At 38.0% G+C, this 21,233-nt stretch overlaps 1 protein-coding gene across 3 annotated transcripts in view; it reads left to right on the top strand.

Annotated features, from left to right (window-relative positions):
* The window catches only part of LOC126267992 (mitochondrial coenzyme A transporter SLC25A42), a 173,567-nt gene that overhangs the window by 128,614 nt on the left and 23,720 nt on the right, over positions 1 to 21,233 (top strand). For all 3 annotated transcript variants that reach the window (XR_007549064.1, XR_007549063.1, XM_049973368.1), the window contains exon 6: positions 5,917 to 6,049. Coding sequence is in view for 1 of the 3 variants with exons in the window: in XM_049973368.1 (XP_049829325.1) it covers positions 5,917 to 6,049 (133 nt within the window). In the remaining 2 variants the exon portion in view is untranslated. The remainder of the gene's footprint in view (positions 1 to 5,916; positions 6,050 to 21,233) is intronic.

The following is a 21,233-nucleotide window of genomic DNA, read 5'->3' as shown; positions in this document are numbered from 1 at the left end:
CCTAGCTACAACAACCTTGTGATCACTAATCCCTGTATCAGTAATGATGATCTCTATCAGCTCTGGATTGTTTGTGGCTAAGAGGTCAAGTGTGTTTTCGCAACCATTTACAATTCACATGGGTTTGTAGACTAACTGCTCGAAATAATTTTCGGAGAAAGCATTTAGGACAATGTTGGAAGATGTTTTCTGCCTACCACCAGTTTTGAACAAGTATTTTTGCCAACATATCGAAGGAAGGTTGAAGTCCCCACCAACTATAACCATATGAGTGGGGTATTTATTTGCTACGAGACTCAAACTTTCTCTGAACTGTTCCGAAACTGTATCATCGGAGTCTGGGGGTCGGTAGAAGGAGCGAATTATTAACTTAGTTCGGCTGTTAAGTATAACCTCCACCCATACCAATTCGCACGGAGTATCTACTTAGACTTCACTACAAGATAAACCACTACTGACAGACACAAACACTCCACCACCAATTCTGCCTAATCTATCTTTCCTGAACACCGTCTGAGACTTCGTAAAAATTTCTGCGGAACTTATTTCAGGCTTTAGCCAGCTTTCTGTACCTATAACGATATCAGCTTCTGTGCTTTCTATTAGCGCTTGAAGCTCAGGGACTTTTCCAGCACAACTACAACAATTTACAACTATAATTCTGACTGTTCCTTGATCCAAGCATGTCCGGCATTTGCCATGCACCCTTTGACATTGCAGTCCACCCTGTACTTTCCCGAGGCCTTCGAACCTAAAAAAACCGCCCAGTCTGTCACACAGCCTCCGCTACCCATGTAGCCACCAGCTGAGTGTAGTGAACTCCTGACCTATTCAGTGGAACCCGAAACCCCACCACCCTATGGCGCAAGTCAAGGGATCTGCAGCCAACACAGTCGCAAAAATGTCTGAGCCTCTGATTCAGACCCTCCACCCGGCTCTGCACTGAAGGTCCGCAGTCAGTTCTGTCGACGATGCTGCAGATGGTGAGCTCTGCCTTCATCTCGTAAGCAAGACCAGCAGCCTTCACCAAATCAGATAGCCGCTGGAATCCAGAGAGAACTTCCTCAGATCCAAAGTGACACACGTCATTAGTGCCGACATGTGCCATCACCTGCAGCTGGCTGCACCCTGTGCTCTTCATGGCATCCGGAAGGACCCTATCCACATCAGGAATGACTCCACCCGGAATGCACACAGAGTGCACACTGGATTTCTTTCCCTCCTTAGCCGCCAGATCCCTAAGGGGCCCCATTACGCACCTAACATTGGAGCTCCCAACTACCAATAAGTCCACTCCCTGCGATTGCCCGGACCTTGAAGGCTGAGAATGATCCTCTGAAACAGGGCAGGCAGCTGCATCTGGCTCAGCCAGAGACAGTGCCTGAAACCTGTTTGTCAGACGCACCGGGGAGGCTTTTTGATCAGCCTCCGGGGACGTCTTTCGCTGCCTGCCACGCCTTGGAACGACCTCCCAATCAACCACAGTGTGGGCTCAGCCCCATTGCGGGCAGCAACCGGGGCAACCACAGCGGCAGACCGATCTGGGGACAGATGGGATGAGGTTGACATCCCCGTGATACCCAAGTCCGGCTCCCCACAGTGGTGCCCATTGGCAACAGCCTCAAGCTGCGCGACCAAAGTCAGCGCCGCTTGCAGCTGTGAGCGAAGGGATGCCAACTCAGCCCTCATCCAAACACAGCAATCGCAGTCCCTGTCCATTCTAATCAATGTTGTTCAACAGTTACTGAAACATGAATCCGTGCCTAGATAACGCAAGCGAAAGAATGTATCAACTAACCTCTAATGACTGCACTACAATCTGCCTGAATTTACGATTACAGTAACAAATTTGAAATTACACCTCCTATATGAAACTCGCACGCAATTTAAGAAAGAATCTACCAAGTAAACACTAAAGCGCGATGCTACCATCTCAAATACTCTAATACGCCCAAAATATATGAATTAAACAATGCAAGTACCCAAAAACACTCAAAGAAATTAAGAATTAAACTATGCAACAAATAAGTAAGCTAGGGGTATATGACTTGCTGCTGCAGCTGCTTATCCAATGGCGGCTGCTTGTTTGAGATGATAATTCGAGAAAATGACATGATTTTAACACTTCATTTTTTAATCTTTTTTGTGTTGTGTTTGATGGATCCTGGGAGGTGGAACAAGATAATAAGATGATACTTACAGTCAGTCATGCATAGTTAATTTTAATGCTTGCAGCATCGTTAATACGAAAACTTACATGTAAAGTAAAATAAATCATTTTACACGATCAGAGGATGCAAGTGCACATCTAAATTGTTGAGTAGCTCCTTGTGCTTTGTTACCTAAATGTGCCCAGCCATATTTGTGCCTGTCCTACTTTAGCTTATAGGTAGCAGAACATGTTGTAAGTCTGAAAAGAACCACAAGACAGTATGGGATCTGATAAAGAGGAACAACTGTCTCGTGCAAGCAAGAGGGTGTTGTTGACTGCTGCATGTTTTTCCCTGATAGTTTTCTGAGAATTTGTTGTTTTAGTCATTGAGACAGACTTCTTTTAAAGGGAAGGCACCAGAGCACATCAAGTGAGATTAAAAAAGAAACATTCTTCCAGAATATTCTATAGACTCCTTGGTAAACGTGACCCGTGGGTAGACTAACACAGAAGATACGAGTGTTGAATGAAAAGTAATGCCTCCGCCTTCATTAATTGGGTTTGGATGGGAATATTGTGATAAATAAAATACAGAAATAATTCTTAGAATGTGATCTTTAATTACCAATATTCACTTTCCTGCATAATCACCAGCCAATTGGATATATTTCTGTCAACGATGAGAAAAGTTTTCTGAAGCCGCCATGGAAGAAGTTGGCACTCTGTTCCCGCAACCACAGTCTCTCAACGTCTTCATCAGAAGCATGATGATGTCCCCGCAGATAGTCTTTCATTATCGGGAACAGATGGAAGTCAGGCGCTGCTAAATCTGGACTGTATGGAGGATGCCGTATTATGGTGAGATTCAGTCTCTGAAGTTATACTGTGGTGGCATGTGAAGGAGTCAGCATCCGGGGTACCCATCATGCACAGATCTCGTAGCCAAGCAAAGCTATAATGTGACCCACACGTTCTTGTGAAATGCTGATTGTGATTGCAGTTTCTCTCTGTGATACGATCATCCTGAATCAGACTGTCAACATTTTGCTTGTGAAACTTGGTGGTTGCTGTCACAGGACGTCCAACTTTTTTTGTCATGCAGTTCAGATGTTCCTGCCTCAACGTCTTTAAACTTAATCACCCAACGATGTCACATCAACATAATCTCCGTAAACTGCTTTCATTCCCTAATGAATCTGCTTTTGTGTGATACTTTCTGCTTTTAAGAAGTCAATGGCTGCATGTTGCTTAAATCGCATTGACTGACTCTGCACAGGGTTCCATACTTTACACTGTAACAACACAACCGTTCGATGCTAAGGCGTCCCACCAACTGTAGCTGTAGAGAAGAGGCTAGGGAACAAGTCAGTACCTACCACACACCAATGCTGCCAACTGTTGAAGAGTTACGAAGAGGGAGGCATTACTTTTCAGTCAACCCTTGTACTTATCTTGCTGCTGTAGTATTGAGAATTGAAGGAAATGAACAAGCTGAGATGTCAGCAAGGGATCTTGAAGAGAAAATAATTTAATACCAAATAGTTCTCGCATGTTTGCTGTTATGTTGTTTTAAAATGCATGCCGGGGACAAAAGAGTGGTTGGGTGTAAAAAAATAACAAATTATGGCAGATTAACGCAACAGTCACACAGTATTGGACACGTCTCCCATCACTTGATTTGAGTAAAGTGGATTGAGCATATTGAATAATACAGCATTGATCTAGGGCACTTGGTGGACAACCTCTATAGGGAGGCTCCACCAATTTGCAGTGATCATGGCACATAAGTTTCAGTGAACCTTATTTTTTTAACTCTGCATTTTAGTTGAAACATACCACTTGGTTTTTAATGTCTTTTTCTCACTGTAAAAGTTCTTTGAGAAACAAGTTTAGATGCCTCCTATTTCAGAATATAGTTTCCTAACTAAATTTCCACTTCAGCGGTGTACACTTTTCAAAAATTCAGTATCAAGATAAGAAAATTTACTGAGACCAAATGAAATATAGTTTTCAGTGATTAATTATAGTGATTGATATCCCAAGAATTCTTCCAGTATATAATGTTCATTTACACAAAATGCCCTACAATATAACTGGAGGACAATAACCTCAGTCTCTGTAAATGAGTGTCCATAGACGGCCAATCAAGCCAATTACATTCTTTTTTTTACATGCTACTCAAGAATTATACTGTTATCATTAAGTTCCATGAAGGCTCCTTCAGTATCCATACCTACTGCTGATGCCCTCCTCAAAACCCTGTACACATTTGCATAACATCACGGTGGCACTCATTGTAAGAGGAGCAGTTTGATTAGCAGTCACGGCCCACTCCACAATGTCCAATGAGAATCTCTGATATAACAAAAATGTGCAAAACACAATGAGCATTGGAAAGCAACAATTACACATTTAATCAAATGGAACATACATACTGTGAACTCTTTTTTTGTGCTTACTTGCTCCTAACTTATCATTGCTTGGTCATTTATATAAGGTCCAAGCTCATAATTCGTAACATATGTAATGCTCTCAGAAAATTTTCTAAACTTTGCCCTTGCAAAATTCTGTACCTTATCAATGTTCTAAGCAAGCAAGCTCATTAGCTGAGTGGATTTAAATATATGCTCAATGGATCTTTTAGCCTTGATCAGTTGTCCGTGCAATTCTGACTTAGTGTCAAATTATAAATCCAAATGATTTCCAAGTATTTTCTTCTGTCACTTATCACTTCTTTACTTCTGACAGTGATTTATGTGTGGGAGAAACATGAAGATATACTGTGGTTCTGGGTCCACTTTTGACTGTATATGCCCCTGTATGTGGCTAAGTCAGTCAATTCTAAGGTTAGAGTAAAGCAATTGAGGACTGCATCCAGTCGGTCCATGTCTGGTAAAGCAGTGTGTTGTTTGAATCAACTTCTGGGTTGAGGATACCTTCATCTTATTAAATACATAAAATAAGGGAAAGGCAAACCCTCGTCTATAGCAGATCAGTGTATGGAGCACATTAATACACAACAGAAAACAGCATTTACACTAGCTTCCTAGTGTTGGGTCTTAGTAAACAAATTCACACACACAACCACGTGAACACCAAATGCACACCTTCTTAAATCTTCTCCGTAATTTTTGCATTGAATATTGCTTAGTTACTAATGAATTGTCCATCATACATCCTAAACCATAATAATAATAATGATGATGACTGATTGTCACGAACATTATTGTCTTTGAGTGACAACTTCATGACATAAAGGCTGTTGTATTTAAATTGCTACTCTTTGGCTACTCCACGGCTGTAAAATTTAGGAATGACAGGCAGTCCTGATAGGTAGAGATCATAATTGCCTTAAACCTTCTTAGAAAGTGTCAAGTGCAGAGCAGATATCACAAATAGCAGTTGTCCACAAAATTAACAACATTCGTACCGACTGAGAAATCATTTCCATTGTAGTATATTAACGTGTGGCATCCTGACATTGATTTTTAAGAATGCCATTAAATGAAGTACATGATGATGTGGGGTCTCTTAAGGAGACTCCATCACTTTCCAATTTATGTAAGAGCAACAGAATGGACTATAAATTTTAAAAAAATAGTTCTGTAATCTGATTTCTTTTACAGCTCTTCAGTTGTTACAAATATTCAGTGTGTCACCAGTAAAAAAAATTGGGTGACAAAGTGAAAGTTGTACAGCGCGAAAATCATTTAAATTGCATTTTGTAGCATAAAGCATACATCATTTAAATATTTATTTAATAGGTGTTTGTCAAGATTTGGACTGAAGAAGGCCCAAGGACATTTTATCGTGGTTATGTGCCAACAATAATGGGAGTCATCCCATATGCTGGTGTGAGTTTCTTCACGTATGATTCCTTAAAAAGGAAATACATGGGTAAGTAAAAGATTTCCTTTCTTTCCCTGACGCTTGAATGCAACCTGTGCTGCACACACTAGTCTTTTCCTCTCCTTCCTCAATAGAGATAGTAGCCCCATCAGCATTTCATTTTTATCTAGGTACAGTAACATTGGATTCTGTTCGCTAAAGGGGAAAGTTAATGATACATGTTTGTTTGAACATTGACAGACTCATGGATAACAAACGTACTATATGTATATCCGATTCCGTTACCAATAGGAAAAAAATTAGTCACTCATTTTGATATTGGATACTAAATCATAGTACCAAATATGATGTGCACCAGTAAAAGCTGTCACAACAAGTTCAAATCTAAACTGGTGGATTTTATTTCCATGTGAAACTTATGGCTGAATCATTTTATTTAAAATATTTTGACTGATAATGATTTTGTACTACTCAGATATGAAGATGATCATTAAATGATCAAAACTAGTTATCCTTTATAATATATGCAAGTGAGACTGTGAAACTAATTTAAAGATTCATTTATTTTTGACAGCCTTGTTCAATGGAAGATGGTTATAGTACCAGAACCTCTTTCTTTTACAAATAAAGCACTGTAATCTCCACATACTTCGCTTACATACATTCTGTTATCAGCTGTGGCATAATATTCTCATATATGCTGAGAATATGGAAGGAAAAAAGGCTATCAGAACGATCAGTGGTCACAGAAAGTCACACTGCATTGAGCTGTTTAAAAACGGTTATTAATATTTGAATCTACAATTTTACACAGAGAAACGTTGAGCAACAAATAGCAAATAACTCCACACATGATCACCAAAATCAGTTGTTGGTTGTATCCGTATAGGAACAATAAGGTTAAGACCCAAATCACACTGTTAACAAGAAATCAGTCTAATATCAGTAAATTAGCTTACTATGCCTACTTTCATTCCCTGCTTTCGTATGGTATAATATTCTGGGGTAATTCATCGTCGAGTAGAAAAGTATTCATTGCTCAAAAATGTGTAATCAGAATAATTGCTGGAGCCCACCCACGGTCATCTTGCAGACATCTATTTAAGGATCTAGGGATCCTCACAGTAACTTCACAGTATATATATTCAATTATGAAATTTGTTGTTAATAATCCAGCCCAGTTCAAAAGTAATAGCAGTGTGCGTAGCTATAACACCAGGAGAAAGGATGATCTTCACTATGCAGGGTTAAATCTGACTTTGGCACAGAAGGGGGTAAATTATGCTGCCACAAAAGTCTTTGGTCACCTGCCAAACAGCATCAAAAGCCTGACAGATAGTCAACCAACATTTAAAAATAAATTAAAAGAATTTCTAGATGACAACTCCTTCTACTCAATGGCTGAATTTTTAGATATAAATTAAGGGAGAGAAAAAAACTAACTTAAGCATTAGTGTCATGCAATATTTTGTGTAATGTTATATCTTGTACAGACATCTTTCATTAACCTGACACGTTCAACATCATTACGAAGTGTCGTATTCATGATCTATGGAACAAGTATTAATATAATCTAATCTAATCTATGTAATGAACTACCAAAAGACATAAAGTACACTGCAAAGGTTTGGAGTGAAAGAACTCTGTGCTGGGTGGTGGAGTCGGGCAGCTATTTTATTTTATATATCCATAGACAATCAGGATTGTATGGATATTGTCAACATAAGTGTATAAAATAGGTACACAGATTTATAATTATCACAATCGGAATTCATGAATATTGCAACATAAAGAAACATTGTTAAAGGACTTACTAACACAGTTGATAATTTTTACATATTTTTATATATTTACATCATTCCAGGTAATTCTTGACAATATAAAAACACTTTTCCAAGAGGTATTTTTTTAGTGATTTTCTGAAGTTACCTATTTCACTTATGTCTTTGATCCCTTGTGGAAGATTGTTGTACAATATAATACCATTATATAACACTCTATTTTGAGTTTTTGATTTGGCTTTCCTATAGAGGTGTAAGTGTTGGCTGTGTCTGGTTTCATGTGCATGTATGGAACTCTGTATCGGGAACTTGTCAATTTGTTTTTTTATGTATATTACTGTCTGCAAAATGTATTCACACGGAACTGTCAATATTCCCAATAATTTGAATAACTCTGTGCAATGGGATCTATTGCTACTTTTTGTTACGATTCATATGGCCCTTTTTTGCAACTTAAATATTGTTTGTCTGTTCTGCTCTGTTGGTCCGCAGAAGGATATGCCATAACTAATTTTAGAGTGGACAAAATATGAAGTTCTAGTACATGAGCTACTACGCACTGAATTTATTATCCTAAGTGCATAGCATGTTGAAGCTATTCGCTTTCCAAGTGCCGCATTGTGCTTGGTCCAATTTAGTTGAGTGTCGACACGCATGTCTAAAAAAATTGTTGATGGTACACATTCTATGTGCTTGTCATTAACTTTTAGCTTGGTACTGTTCAGTTTTCTTTTTAAATGAAAACTAATACTATTGGTTTTTTTTTACATTTAGGGTCAATTTATTAGTCTCTATCCACTGGCATACATGCTCAAGTTTCCTCAGCTTTTTCATTGATTACACTTGGCGACACAGCTTTAAGATGTTACTGACGTCAGTAAACAGTAGTGATTCACCATGTATGACACTTTATGGAAAATCATTGATGTATATTAAAAAGAGGATTGGGCCCAGCACACTTTCTTGGGGGACTTCTATATTGACGTATTCTGGGTTTGAAAGGTTTGAAAAGCTGTGATTGAAGTTGGTTTGAGTGATCTCCACCTGTTGGACCCTGTTTTGTAGATATGAATGAAATCACTTGTTTGTTACTCCTAGTGCATTTGGTTTGCTTGGCAAAATTATGTGGTCTACTGTGTCAAACGCTTCGGTCAAATCAGGGAAGATCTCTGTTATGTGGTCTCCTTTGTGTAGTGCGTTGAGTATAACATTTGAGAAATGAGCTACAGCTGAATTTGTTGTTTTGTGAGCCCAGAAACCAAATTGCTCTTTACTCAGAATATTGAACTTCATTAAGTGCCCCACGAGTCTGTTTTTCATTATGGTCTCTATGACTTTTGAAAAGGATGACAGGAACGAGATTGGTCTGTAATTTTCTATAATTTCTGCGTCATGTTTCTTATACAGGGGTCCATTGATAGTGGCTGAGCCAAATATCTCGCGAAATAAACATCAAATCAAAAAACTACAATGAATGAAACTCGCCTAGCTTCACGGGGGACACTAGATGCCACTATGTTTGGCCTGCTAGATGGCACTGCCATAGGTAAAACGGATATCAACTGCCTAATTTTTAAATAGGAGCCCCCATTTATTATTACATATTCGTGTAGTACGTAAAGAAATATGAATGTTTTAGTTGGACCACTTTTTTGGTTTGTGATACATGATGTTGTAATAGTCACAAATGTATAAGTATGTGGTATCACGCAACATTCCGCCAGTGCGGATGGTATTTGCTTCATGATACATTACCCGTGTTAAAATGGACCGTTTACCAATTGCAGAAAAGGTTGATATAGTGTTGATGTATGGCGTTGTGATCAAAATTCCTAACGGACATGAGCTATGTATGCTGCTCGGTATCCTGGACGACATCATCAAAGTGTCTGGACCATTCGCCAGATAGTTAAGTTATTTAAGGAAACAAAAAGTTTTCAGCCACATGTGAAATGTCAACCATGACCTACAACAAATGATGATGCCAAAGTAGGTTTTAGCTGCTGTCGTGGCTAATCCGCATATCAGTAGCAGACAAATTGTGCAAGAATCGAGAATCTCAAAAACATCGGTGTTGAGAATGCTACATCAACATCGATTGCAACCATACCATTTTTCTATGCACCAGAAATTTCATGGCAACGACTTTGAATGTCGTGTACAGTTCTGCCACCAGGCACAAGAGATTGTTTGCATGCGTGCTATTTAGGGACGAAGTGTCATTCACCAACAGCGGTAACAAAAACCAGCATAATAAGTGCTGTTGGGAAATGGAAAATCCGTGATGGCTGCAACAAGTGGAACATCAGTGACCTTGATTGTTAAATGTATGGTGTGGCATTGTGAGAGGAAGAATAATTAGGTCCCATTTCATCGATTTCAATCTAAATGGTGTAATCTAGATTGATTTCCCATGTAATGTTCTACCAATGTTACTACAAGATGTTTCACTGCATGACAGAATGGCGATGTACTTCCAACATGATGGATGTCCGGCACATAGCTCATGTGCGGTTGAAGCAGTATTGAATAACATATTTCATAAGTGGATTGATCATCGAAGCACCATACCATGGCCCGCACGTTCACCGGATCTGATGTCCCCGGATTTCTTTCTGTGGGGAAGGTTGAAGGATATTTGCTATTATGGTCCACCAACAATGCCTGACAACATGTGTCAGCGCATTGTCAATGCATGTGCGAACATTACTGTAGGCGAATTACTCGATGTTAACAGGAATGTCGTTACACGTATTGCCAAATGCATTAAGGTTGATGGACATCATTTTGAGCATTTATTGCATTAATGTGGTATTTACAGGTAATCACACTGTAACAGCATGTGTTCTCAGAAATGATAAGTTTCTAAAGGTACATGTATCGCATTGGAACAACTGACATAAAACATTCAAACGTACTTACATTCTGCATTTTAATTTAAAAACCTACCTTTTACCAATTGTTCATCTAACATTGTGAGCCATATGTTTGTGACAACTACAGTGCCATCTATCACAAAGCAAAAAAGTGGTCAAACTAAAACGTTTATATTTCTTTACGTACTACACAAATGTGCAATAAAAAATGGGGGTTCCTATTTTAAAAAATGCAGTTGATATCCATTTGATCTAAAGCAGCGCCATCTAGCGGGCCAAGCATAGTGCCAACTGGTTTCCCTCTTCAAGCTAGACAAGTTTCGTTCTTTGTAGTTTCTTCGTTTGATGTTTATTTTGTGAGATTTTTGGCCTGATCATGATCAATGGACCACCCTGTATATAGGTAGGATTTTTGCATGCTTTAGTATGTCTGGGAAGCAACCTGTGAAGGAGAATTCATTGATGATGTGCACTATATGGTCTTTGATGAAGTTTACGCAGTCCTTCAGTAAGCACACAGGTACTTCATCTATGCCTGCAGAATTTTTAATTTTAGATTACTCACAACATTGCATACTACTTCTGCTGTGGTTGGTTGTTGTGTTATTGTGTGTGGTATTTTGTTCAGAATTTGTAAATGCTTTGTTTTGGTGAACTTCTGTTGTAGTTTGGTTGCTATGTTGCTGAAATACTAATTGGCAAAATTTGCTAGTATTTGGGGTCATTTATTTTGGTATCATTGTGTTGAAACCGTATGTTTACTGGCTTTAATGTTTTCCTATTAGTTTCCTGTATGGTTGTCTTTCCATGCCACTTTGATTTTATTATTAGCTTTTTCTATAAATTTGTCATTCTGGTCCACTTGAGCCACTAACAGTACATTTCTATAGATATTTCTGTATGTATGATAATAGTTATGAAATGCTGAATTGTTACAGTAGTTTTTCATTGAGCTAAGGTGCTTGAGGGTTTCAGAGGACTTCCTTATCCAATTGGTTACCCAGCTGTTATTTTTGCATGATTTAGTGGTTCTAGAACTTCAAGAAACACTTCTTCAAATCTGAATTTAAATAGTGACAGAAACTTCCCATTTATAGTAGTTTCTCTGTACACTTCCTCCCATGTTGCACTGTTAATTAGTGAGGTAAATAGAGCTCTTTTTGAGTGAGAGAAAATCCTACCGTACTTGTGTATTTTAGTTTTATTATCTAATTCTATGCCTAATTTTAATAACTTACTGGACTGGTCCGAGATGCCAAGGTCATCTATTACAATGTCACACCTATCTTTCTCTGTCTGTTAGCCTATGGTCAATACTTGATGCTGAATGTCTGGTTATCCTAGTGGCAGTGTTAATTGATGGTGATATACCATAGGTGTTCATAATGTTCAGAAAACTATTGCACGACATATTTGGGTTAATTATGTTGATGTTTAGATCTCCACAAATGATGATTTTGCTTTTGGGGCTGGAGACCATATCTAATGCTTCGTTTAACTTTGTAGTGAATGTGTCGATGTCACCACTGGGAGCACGATAAATATGTAATGCTGTAACATCATTTCTAATTTTTACATAATCCCCTCCTTCATGTATATGCATGATCCATCACATTTCATAGTGTTTCTGCTGTAATGACAGGTTAGACTGTATGAATTTAGTGCTACATTTGTTAATTCTGAACCATTAAACTAATGTTCTGTTATGCAAACAAGTGAGCTGTCAGTGGACTGCAGTTCCACTTCTAATTGTTGCACTTTGTTTCTTATGCATTGCATATTTTGGTGGAAGACTGAGAAGCACTGAGCACTGCTTACCTTGTAGTCTTCACGTTTCTGTTGCCTTGGTCTAAAAAATCCTTTTGGTGATGAGGTGATACAGTTATCCTACTGATTAGTGCGCTGGCCACTGTTTCTTCTGTTGGATACTCACATTTTCGTGCTGTGTTTCTGAAGATGATTCTGGCACTGTCTCTTCCTGTTAAAGTGATGATCCTGTGCTGTGGCTGTGACTGACTTTCTTGTTATGGAGGTGTTACGGTGTTTTCGTATTTCCTTGATCGAAGCTGGCTGTATAGCAATGGTATTTCATGCAGTGTGGTCGTCTTTCTGTATTAGTTTTGTCAGTGTTTTTCCGATGGATGACTTCCCAGTGCTATTATAGTGTTTACCATGTTTCGTGTACAGATCTCTTGAGTTGCGAAGCTCAAAGACCGTTACATTTGATAAAACTTGTATATTTCACAAAATTGTCTGTTTATTTTTGTAAGCTCCAAATTTACAATTGAGTTGTCCTGCAGATCAGGTGTGTGAGGCATGCTATCTTGGTCAAAGGCTCATTCGGCTCTATTATATTATTAAGAGCTCACGTGGAAAACCAGCCTCAAGCAACAAAGGGAAAGCTGAAAGGTGGATTGAGTACATAGAGGGTCTATGGAAGTGGAAGATCTTGAATGCTTCATAGCAGAAATGGAAGAGGACACAGATGGAGGTCAGATGAGAGATATGATACTGCAATAAAAATTTACCAGAGCACTGAAAGACATATATCACAACAATGTCCCAGGAGCAGATGACTTTGTCAGAACTACGGATAGTCTTGGGAGAACCAGCTGTGACAAAACTCTTTCTCTTGGCTTGATTGATATGAGACAGGTGAAAGACACGGACTTCAAGAAGAATGTAATAATTCAAATTCAAAGAAAGTAGTTGATGACATGTCAAAATCTCCAAACTATAAGTTTAATAAGTCATGGTTGCAAAACACTAACATGAATTCTTTACAGAAGAACCATGAAAAAACTGACAGAAGCCGACCTCGGAGAAGATCAGTCTCAATTTTGGAGAAATTGAGGAACGTGGACAGCAATACTAAGGAAAGGCAAACCTATGTTCATAGCATTTGTAGACCTAGAGCAAGCTTTTTATAATGTTAACTGGAGTACTCTCTTTGAAATTGTGAAGTTAGCAACAGTAAAATACAGGGATCAAAAGACTATTTACAACTTTACAGAAACCAAACAGCAGTTATGAGACGAGGGCATGAAAGTGAAGCAATGGTTTTAAATGGAGTGAGAGGATTGTAGCCTATACCTGATGATGTTATTCTGTCTGCAGACTGAGTAAGCAGTAAAGGAAACCAAAGAGAAATATGGAGCAGGAATTAAAGTTTAGGGAGACGAAATAGAAACTTTGAGGTTTTCCAATGACACTGAAATTCTGTCATTGACAAGAAAGGACTTGGAGGAGCAGTTTAACAGAATGAACACAATCTTGAAAGGAAGATAGATGATGAACATCAACAAATTAAAAAAAAAAAGTATAATGGAATGAAGTCAAATTACATCTGGTGAAACTGAGCACTAGAGTAGGAAATAAGACAGAAAGTAGTTGATGGGTTTTGATATTTGGGCTGCACAATAAGATGGTGGACAAAGTAGAGAGGATATAAAATGTAGACTAGCAACTGCAAGAAAAGCATTTATGACTATGAGGAATTTGTTGCAGCAAATAGAGATTTAGGTGTTAGGAAGTCTTTCCTGAAAGTATTTGTATGGAGTGTAGCCATGTACGGAAGTGAAACATGGACGATGAACAGTTTAGACAATAAGAGAATAGGAGCTTTTGAAATGTGGTGCAACAGACGAATACAAAAGATTAGATGGGTATATCACATAACTGATGAGGAGGTACTGAATAGAATTGGGGAGACAAGAAATTTGTTGCACAACCTGACTAGAAGAAGGGATCAGTTGAAAGGACATATTCTGAGTCCTCAATGGATCACAAATTAAGTATTGCAGAGGAATATGTGTGTGTCCCTTGATAGTATTCATTAAGAAATAGACAGTTGTCCCATGGGATGTATCATAAAGGAATTAACATGAGCTACTACAACTACTGCTAGTCTTTCGGTTTTCTTCCACTGGCAGCAGGACAGAGGTTCGCCAAGTGTAAAAAGGAGTAAATAATGTTGAAACAGATCAACACTTCTCTCCTAGTGTTGTGTGTGTAACTATAATTAGGCTTGTAATGATTCTGCCATTTTCCTTACCACCAGTAAATGTGTCCAGGAAATAAACCCATGTGTTACTTTAAATGTTTTTATGTCTTAAACTAGTTTGCAACTTGTAATATTTCATATTGAGATTTTTCTGTCATCTTGATGTGACTGTTATGACTACTGGGCAAATAATAAGGAGTAATGAGAACCTTGGTCAGGGACAGTGGAAAATATTTCCCAGAACATGCACCCACATAATCAGGCAGACAGAAGATTGATCACTATTCTTGCAACTCTGGCAAACACAGTGAAATACACACAATAATTGAAAATAAAAATATAACATAAGGGCAAAATAATTGATGTATGACAGGCGAGCATCACATGGTGGCAGGCACAGTAAGATACTTGGTGAAGAAACTGTTGCCCATCTTAGAGAATGAGAAGGTAAAGAGACTGATACAGATAGCATAGCAGTGGCAGCTCAGCACAACATTCAGTAACACCTTACACAACTGTAGAGAAACGATCAACAAATCACCATACTGATCCTTGGTGGAATCAGATTGGGAAGTTGAAGAAGTTATATCCCTCAATTTGAGTTCTCTGTTAACACAACAGAATGAAAGATAACAATATAGTAGAGGAGACCACAACAGCAAACTGAAAGGAAGCACTGCTGTGACCAGCAAGAACATTCATATTGCTAGTCACATCTCACAATTTGAAAGTTCCTGCAGAATCAATTAAACAAACCAGTAGAGTGGACCTACTCTCCTGACTGCAGGGCATACGGATGTCTGCAACCACAACCATGATCGAGATTTTTGTTGCGGTTCAAAGTCCTTTTCTTCTGCATACTCTGGGCAGGGGATGTTACATCTCACAGTGGCTGTGCTGTTACAGTAGATGGGGTTGGTGCAACCTACCCATGATGGGGCTTCAACCTATGAAAATCAAAAATTACTGAACCAACTGCAATTCAGTGTTGACCTGTCCCATAAGTCATGTGATATGGTAGGCACCTTTGTAGGTTGGAAAGAATTTCTTAATTTTCCCTTTCTTAATTTTTAGGTTCCATAGCAACACCTTGTTATCCTTGTCAATATGGATGCATCGCTGCTGTCCTCCTACCCCTGTACCTGTCATGAAGTTGCATTGATATTTTTTATGTTGAACTCTTCTCCAAATCATTTTAAGATGCCATGTCAAATTTCTTAATTCTTTTCAATCGGTATCCAGTGGCAGTTTAAAAATATCTGAGTGGAGCTCATCAGGCAGCCATAAACCACCAAATACCGTGTGTGCTCCATGGACCCAAGTCTGCTGTTGTAAACAAGCTGGACATTGGGCAGATATATTCCTAATCAGAATGTGCTTTGCTCACATAGTAGGATAACATTCAGGAGATGGTAAATGTTTAATACAGCCATTAGCCTGACGGTTGAAGGGGATGGCGCTCCATTTTTTAATTCTGAGGAGTTTACATATTTGTACAAATAACAAGGACATAAAATTTGTTTCTTGTTCAGCTAATTTGGTGTAGGACATTGAAAGGTAGCACCATGTGATTCACAAATGCTTTAGCTGTGGTCTCTGCTGTTATACCGACAATTGGTGCTAGCACTAAGTAGCAATAAAAATGATCAATAATGGAAATACTGTACTTATTTTTCACTCTTTCAGAGAGGAAAGAACCCATTGTATCGGAGGCCAGTATTTCAAAGAGCCTAGAGGCCTCTGGCAAGGTCTGTAACTGAATTCAAAGTAGTGCCTGATGTGACCTCTGTGCTTGCCATGCACACATGCTTATATACTTTTTTACATCATGAAGCTGACCTTGCCACCAATAGCAGTTAGCATTGGTAGTCCTTTTGGCACTACAGCAAGATTGGATGCTATCACAGTGTTGCACAATGATAAAAGATTGAAATGACTTTGGTAGTACTAGCCAGTTTCGAAGAGTGGTTCAGTCACACAAATATACCATCTTCAGGCACAAAATCTGGCAACACAACACATTGCTTACAATCAGAATCCTTTCTCTGAGTGTCTTTCAATTCTGTTATGAGCACTTTGTCCTCTTGTATCACTCAGGCCTTTGTACAGAGGCCATCTGCATTCTCATTTAATTTTTTTTTATTTTATTTAATGTGAGTACTTCACTGGTTTAAGACCAATGTGTCAAACAGCTGCTGGGGTCTTTTAGATTCAAGAGCCATAGGAGGGCAGTGTGGCCAGTTACCATGATAAATTTCCTGCCACATAATTAACATTTAATATTTAACACCAAACATCAGGAATAACAACTGTTTTTTCCCAGGTTCTACTGTTAATTTCAGACTTGTTGAGCTGACAAGAAGCATAACAAATAGTTTTCCCTTCACCGTTGTGGTACTGGCTTAGGATAACATCTATGGTAAAATGAGAAGTGTGACAGGAAAGCATAAATGGCTTTCCAGAGTCAGGATATACCAATAAAGGTGAACTTCTCAATACCCCTCTAAATTTTTTGCCAAGCAGTTCCACATTCTGCAGTCCATTCAAAAGTTACTCCTATCAGCAACAATCTGGTTAAAGGTTTAGTAATGGTAACACAGTCCTAACGAATCTTGATGATAATTTATCAGCCCAATGAAACTCTGTAATCCCTTTACATTAGTAGGGGCAGGGAAATTGTTTATGGCTTCTGTCAACCATGGATCTGACTTTACTCTGGCATAGCTAATAATGTGTTCTACGTCCTGAACTTGTAACTCTTCAAAGGAGCATTTTCCCAGCTTCAAACTTAAATGGGTGTTTGGCAACCTCATTGATACATTTCTCAATTGCTCAATGTACTCTTCAATGGTTCAAGAGAACACTGTCATCTGAATAGACCAAACAGGTGGTGGGCTTTAATCTCTATAATAATGGATCATCAAGTCTCTGGGATCAGCCCAAAAGACATCTCTAAGAACTGGTAGAAGCCTGTCTTCGGACAGTCTTGAATGACTATTGGAATCTGGTGCTAACCTGAATGCATATCTACAGTAGTGAAAAACTTCCAATATTACAACCTGTGTCTAATGTTTTGTCAATGTATGGTAAGGGGCAAGTGTCAAGAGTAGTACTTGTGTTTGCTGCCCTCCTGTCTACACTTAAGCAATAAGCCTTCTCATCATTAATTGGTTTCTTCAATACAGCCATAATAGGTGGCAACCATAGACTGGTGTATGGCTGGATGATTTCTGCCTCAAGTAGTTGCTGAATAGTTTCCTCTGCAAAATACTGTTGATGAAAAGGAATACTAAATGGCTTCTGTGCAATATGTCTGGCTTTTCCAGTAAGAATTTCATAGTAAATGGGTAAGTAGTGGCCGTGTACTGGTATTCTTCTAAACACCATGCATACTCTTCCAGGATTGGACACAACAAATTTCTTCCAGCTCATGTAGGTGTAATAACTTTCTATGCAACTACTTTTTAAGAGATGGCATGATTGTGTGTGTTTCCCTGCTTGGCTTCTTCTTTTAATCTTTCTCTCTTTGGCAAAAGGTATATAATCTTTGGATATTTCTTGTATACTGGCCAGTATACTGCCATGAACTACCACTGCATCCCATATCCAAAAATTATCTATGAATGCTGGATTGTACACTTTCACCTCTACTGTTTTATTGTGCATAAACTTCTCTTTACTTGAACCTGTATTCCGTCAAGGATATCATTCTGGGTGAGTGTCAACCAAAAAGACTGTTTCTTTAGGCTCTTGGATTTAGACAGTCAGTAAGAGAACCTTTCCAGTACCACTACTAAGAGTTGCAGGAGCATCAACTTTTAACACTGTAGTACACAGATCAGTCAGAACTAAAGAAGCAGGCCTTTCTTGTTAATTTTCACACCTGTGTGATGTGTGGTCACCACCTAGATGAAGAATTGCCATACCAAATCAAACCATATGTGACCTATAGTCAATCACACTTTGATAACAGCATAGAAAGTCATTCTCAAGGATGATATCAGTCAAAACTGCATTTCCTTGTGACTTCCATATCACATTTGTAATAACTGTTGTCAATCTTTAGCTTAATGGAGATCTTCCTGCAGGCATTACTATTTCTGTTTCCACACCACTAATAAGACAACAGGGCAACTTTATGGTCATATTGTTGCCAAATGATGCAAGCATTATGCTTACTTAAAGATCTGTATCCATGAAAATTCAGACTTTTCCTCCTAGTTTTTCACCTACCACAATCTCACTTGCCACCTGAATATTTTGAACAAAAGATCAGAAGTCAGTGATTTGTTTGAAGGCGACAATGCTAATGTTGATCGTCTGTTACAACTGCCAGTAAGTGATATAAAAGAAAGGAATGATGAGTAGAGTTGTCTTCAAAGCAGAAATGAATCTGAAATGTTTCTTGCTGTGCCAGAATCCTAGTTAGTGAAAGTATCTCTTGATGCATTCCTAACAATGTGTAATATCAAAGTAGAGGATGAAACTGAGGCTGAGGCATGTAATATATCTAAATATTGCAAACCTCCTGACCCTATTCCTTATGTCATGGCATTAGGTGTTTATGACCATTTCCCAGGCATTGATGATCTAACTTCTCCGTCAATTTGTAGATTAACTTCACTATGTAGTAGAACCAAAACCGATTGCAAAAAACATAATGTATATTTGTCTTTTGTAGTGCAAATAAAATGTTTCACACATACAAATATTATGATGATAATGTCCTACATATTACTAATGATTTCTTGCCTATTTTTAACCTATGACTTAAGTTAATTATTTATGATTATATTCTAGTAGGCACATAAGTGTGTAATTATATTTGGATGAGATAAATACTCAATTAATCTGTCAATCATGCTCCTTTGTACTTGAGAACTGTACAGCATATATTATGTAAATAAATTCTTGCTCACACAATCGTGTAGCTTCTTTTTTTGTAAAATTAATGAAAAATGGATTTTTTGTATTTTTGTGATGTATTTATAAACTATAAATAAAATTAAAACCAGAGGTTCATGAAATGAAAACAAAAAAGAATCGTTGCAGGATTTTTTGCTTCAGTTCGTTAATAGAACTGCTTTAATTCTGGTTTCATATTATGTCATGTAACATTGCTTACAGCTGCTAATGTTCTTCCAGTGTCAGCTGTGACTTTTGAGCAGTCTGTGTCCCTTAATTTATGAAATAATTTCCTATGCAATCAAAATGTCGCACCATATATTAATATATGCATTTCTATAGAAAATTATCTAGTAGTGATAATGAATGTTGACCTCACATGTTTGAAATCATCCTTACCTGCTGTTAGGTGTTTGTATAAGTTATGTAATGAAGTCTAGAAATAAACAATGAAAAATGTCAAGAGAGTTTTCCAATTTGTACCCATCTGTCATCATGCACCTCCCATAGGGTTGTTAAGTTTTCTTCTTAGATTATATATGTTCTGTTTAGAACATTTCTGTATGAAATGAAGACTTCATTATGTAACCATTAAGTTACTAAAAACAATCAACAGGCTTTTCTTTGTAAATAAGTTGAAATAGTAACAACAATAAAAATGTTAATAGCTGTTGTCTGACTTAGATAAGCTAAACAGAATGTAGTACATTTATTAATATATTAATATTTTTATTCAGTAATATTATACATAGTAACGCATTTAGAATTCTGTAATGAATACACTTGACGATATCATTCCCAGTAGGTGGAGTGCATGATCTGATTACATACTTCACGTGTAGTTTGCAAGCACCTGGAAAAAATTGTATTATGTATATATTTACAGTTCATACATTAGTTTGATCATATGAAATTTTCTTGGTAAAGTATGTTTGAAGTGTTAATAATGTATCATTAAAAATGTAAACATTACTAATTATTGAAAAATGGCCATACTTCTTTATGTCTGTTGAATCCATTATAGCCACAACGTAACAGAAGGTATGCATATGATCCACAGTAGCACACACTCTCTGTAGTATCTTGTTGAGGTTATGCCGAAATACACTTGCAGCCTCCGGTTGGCTTAGATCTTCAGATGCCCAGAGAGATGTTTTTTCAGCGTGATTGACATGAAGCAGCATGAGCACCAAGCAAATAACCTGCAACAATGTCACATGATCATAGAATGAGATTTTCACTCTGCAATGGAGTGTGCACTGATATGAAACTTCCTGGCAGATTAAAACTGTGTGCCGGACCGAGACTCAAACTCGGGACCTTTGCCTTTCGCGGGCAAGTGCTCTACCAACTGAGCTACCCAAGCACGACTCACGCCCCGTCCTCACAGCTTTACTTCTGCCAGTTTTAATTTGCCAGGAAGTTTCATTTAAGCAGTACTGTTTTTGAACAGGGAAGACTTTAAATTATTTTTTTGATTAAAAACAGAAATTTAAAGACTCTTAAACTGGATTAAGATCCCACAGTGATATCACAAGAAGAAAATCACTACACCGTACTGTTGAATACACACCATGACTCAAATTACTTCCTGTGTTGTGGGTTTTTAATGTGAATGAAATAGTGCAACACTGGTAAGAACTGCCAGCCATTGCCTGAAGATAGTG

Source organism: Schistocerca gregaria, chromosome 1, assembly GCF_023897955.1.
Source record: "Schistocerca gregaria isolate iqSchGreg1 chromosome 1, iqSchGreg1.2, whole genome shotgun sequence".
Taxonomy (NCBI): Eukaryota; Metazoa; Arthropoda; class Insecta; order Orthoptera; family Acrididae; genus Schistocerca; species Schistocerca gregaria.
The sequence above is the reverse complement of the archived record's forward strand: the minus strand, read 5'-3'. Positions and strand labels throughout refer to the sequence as shown.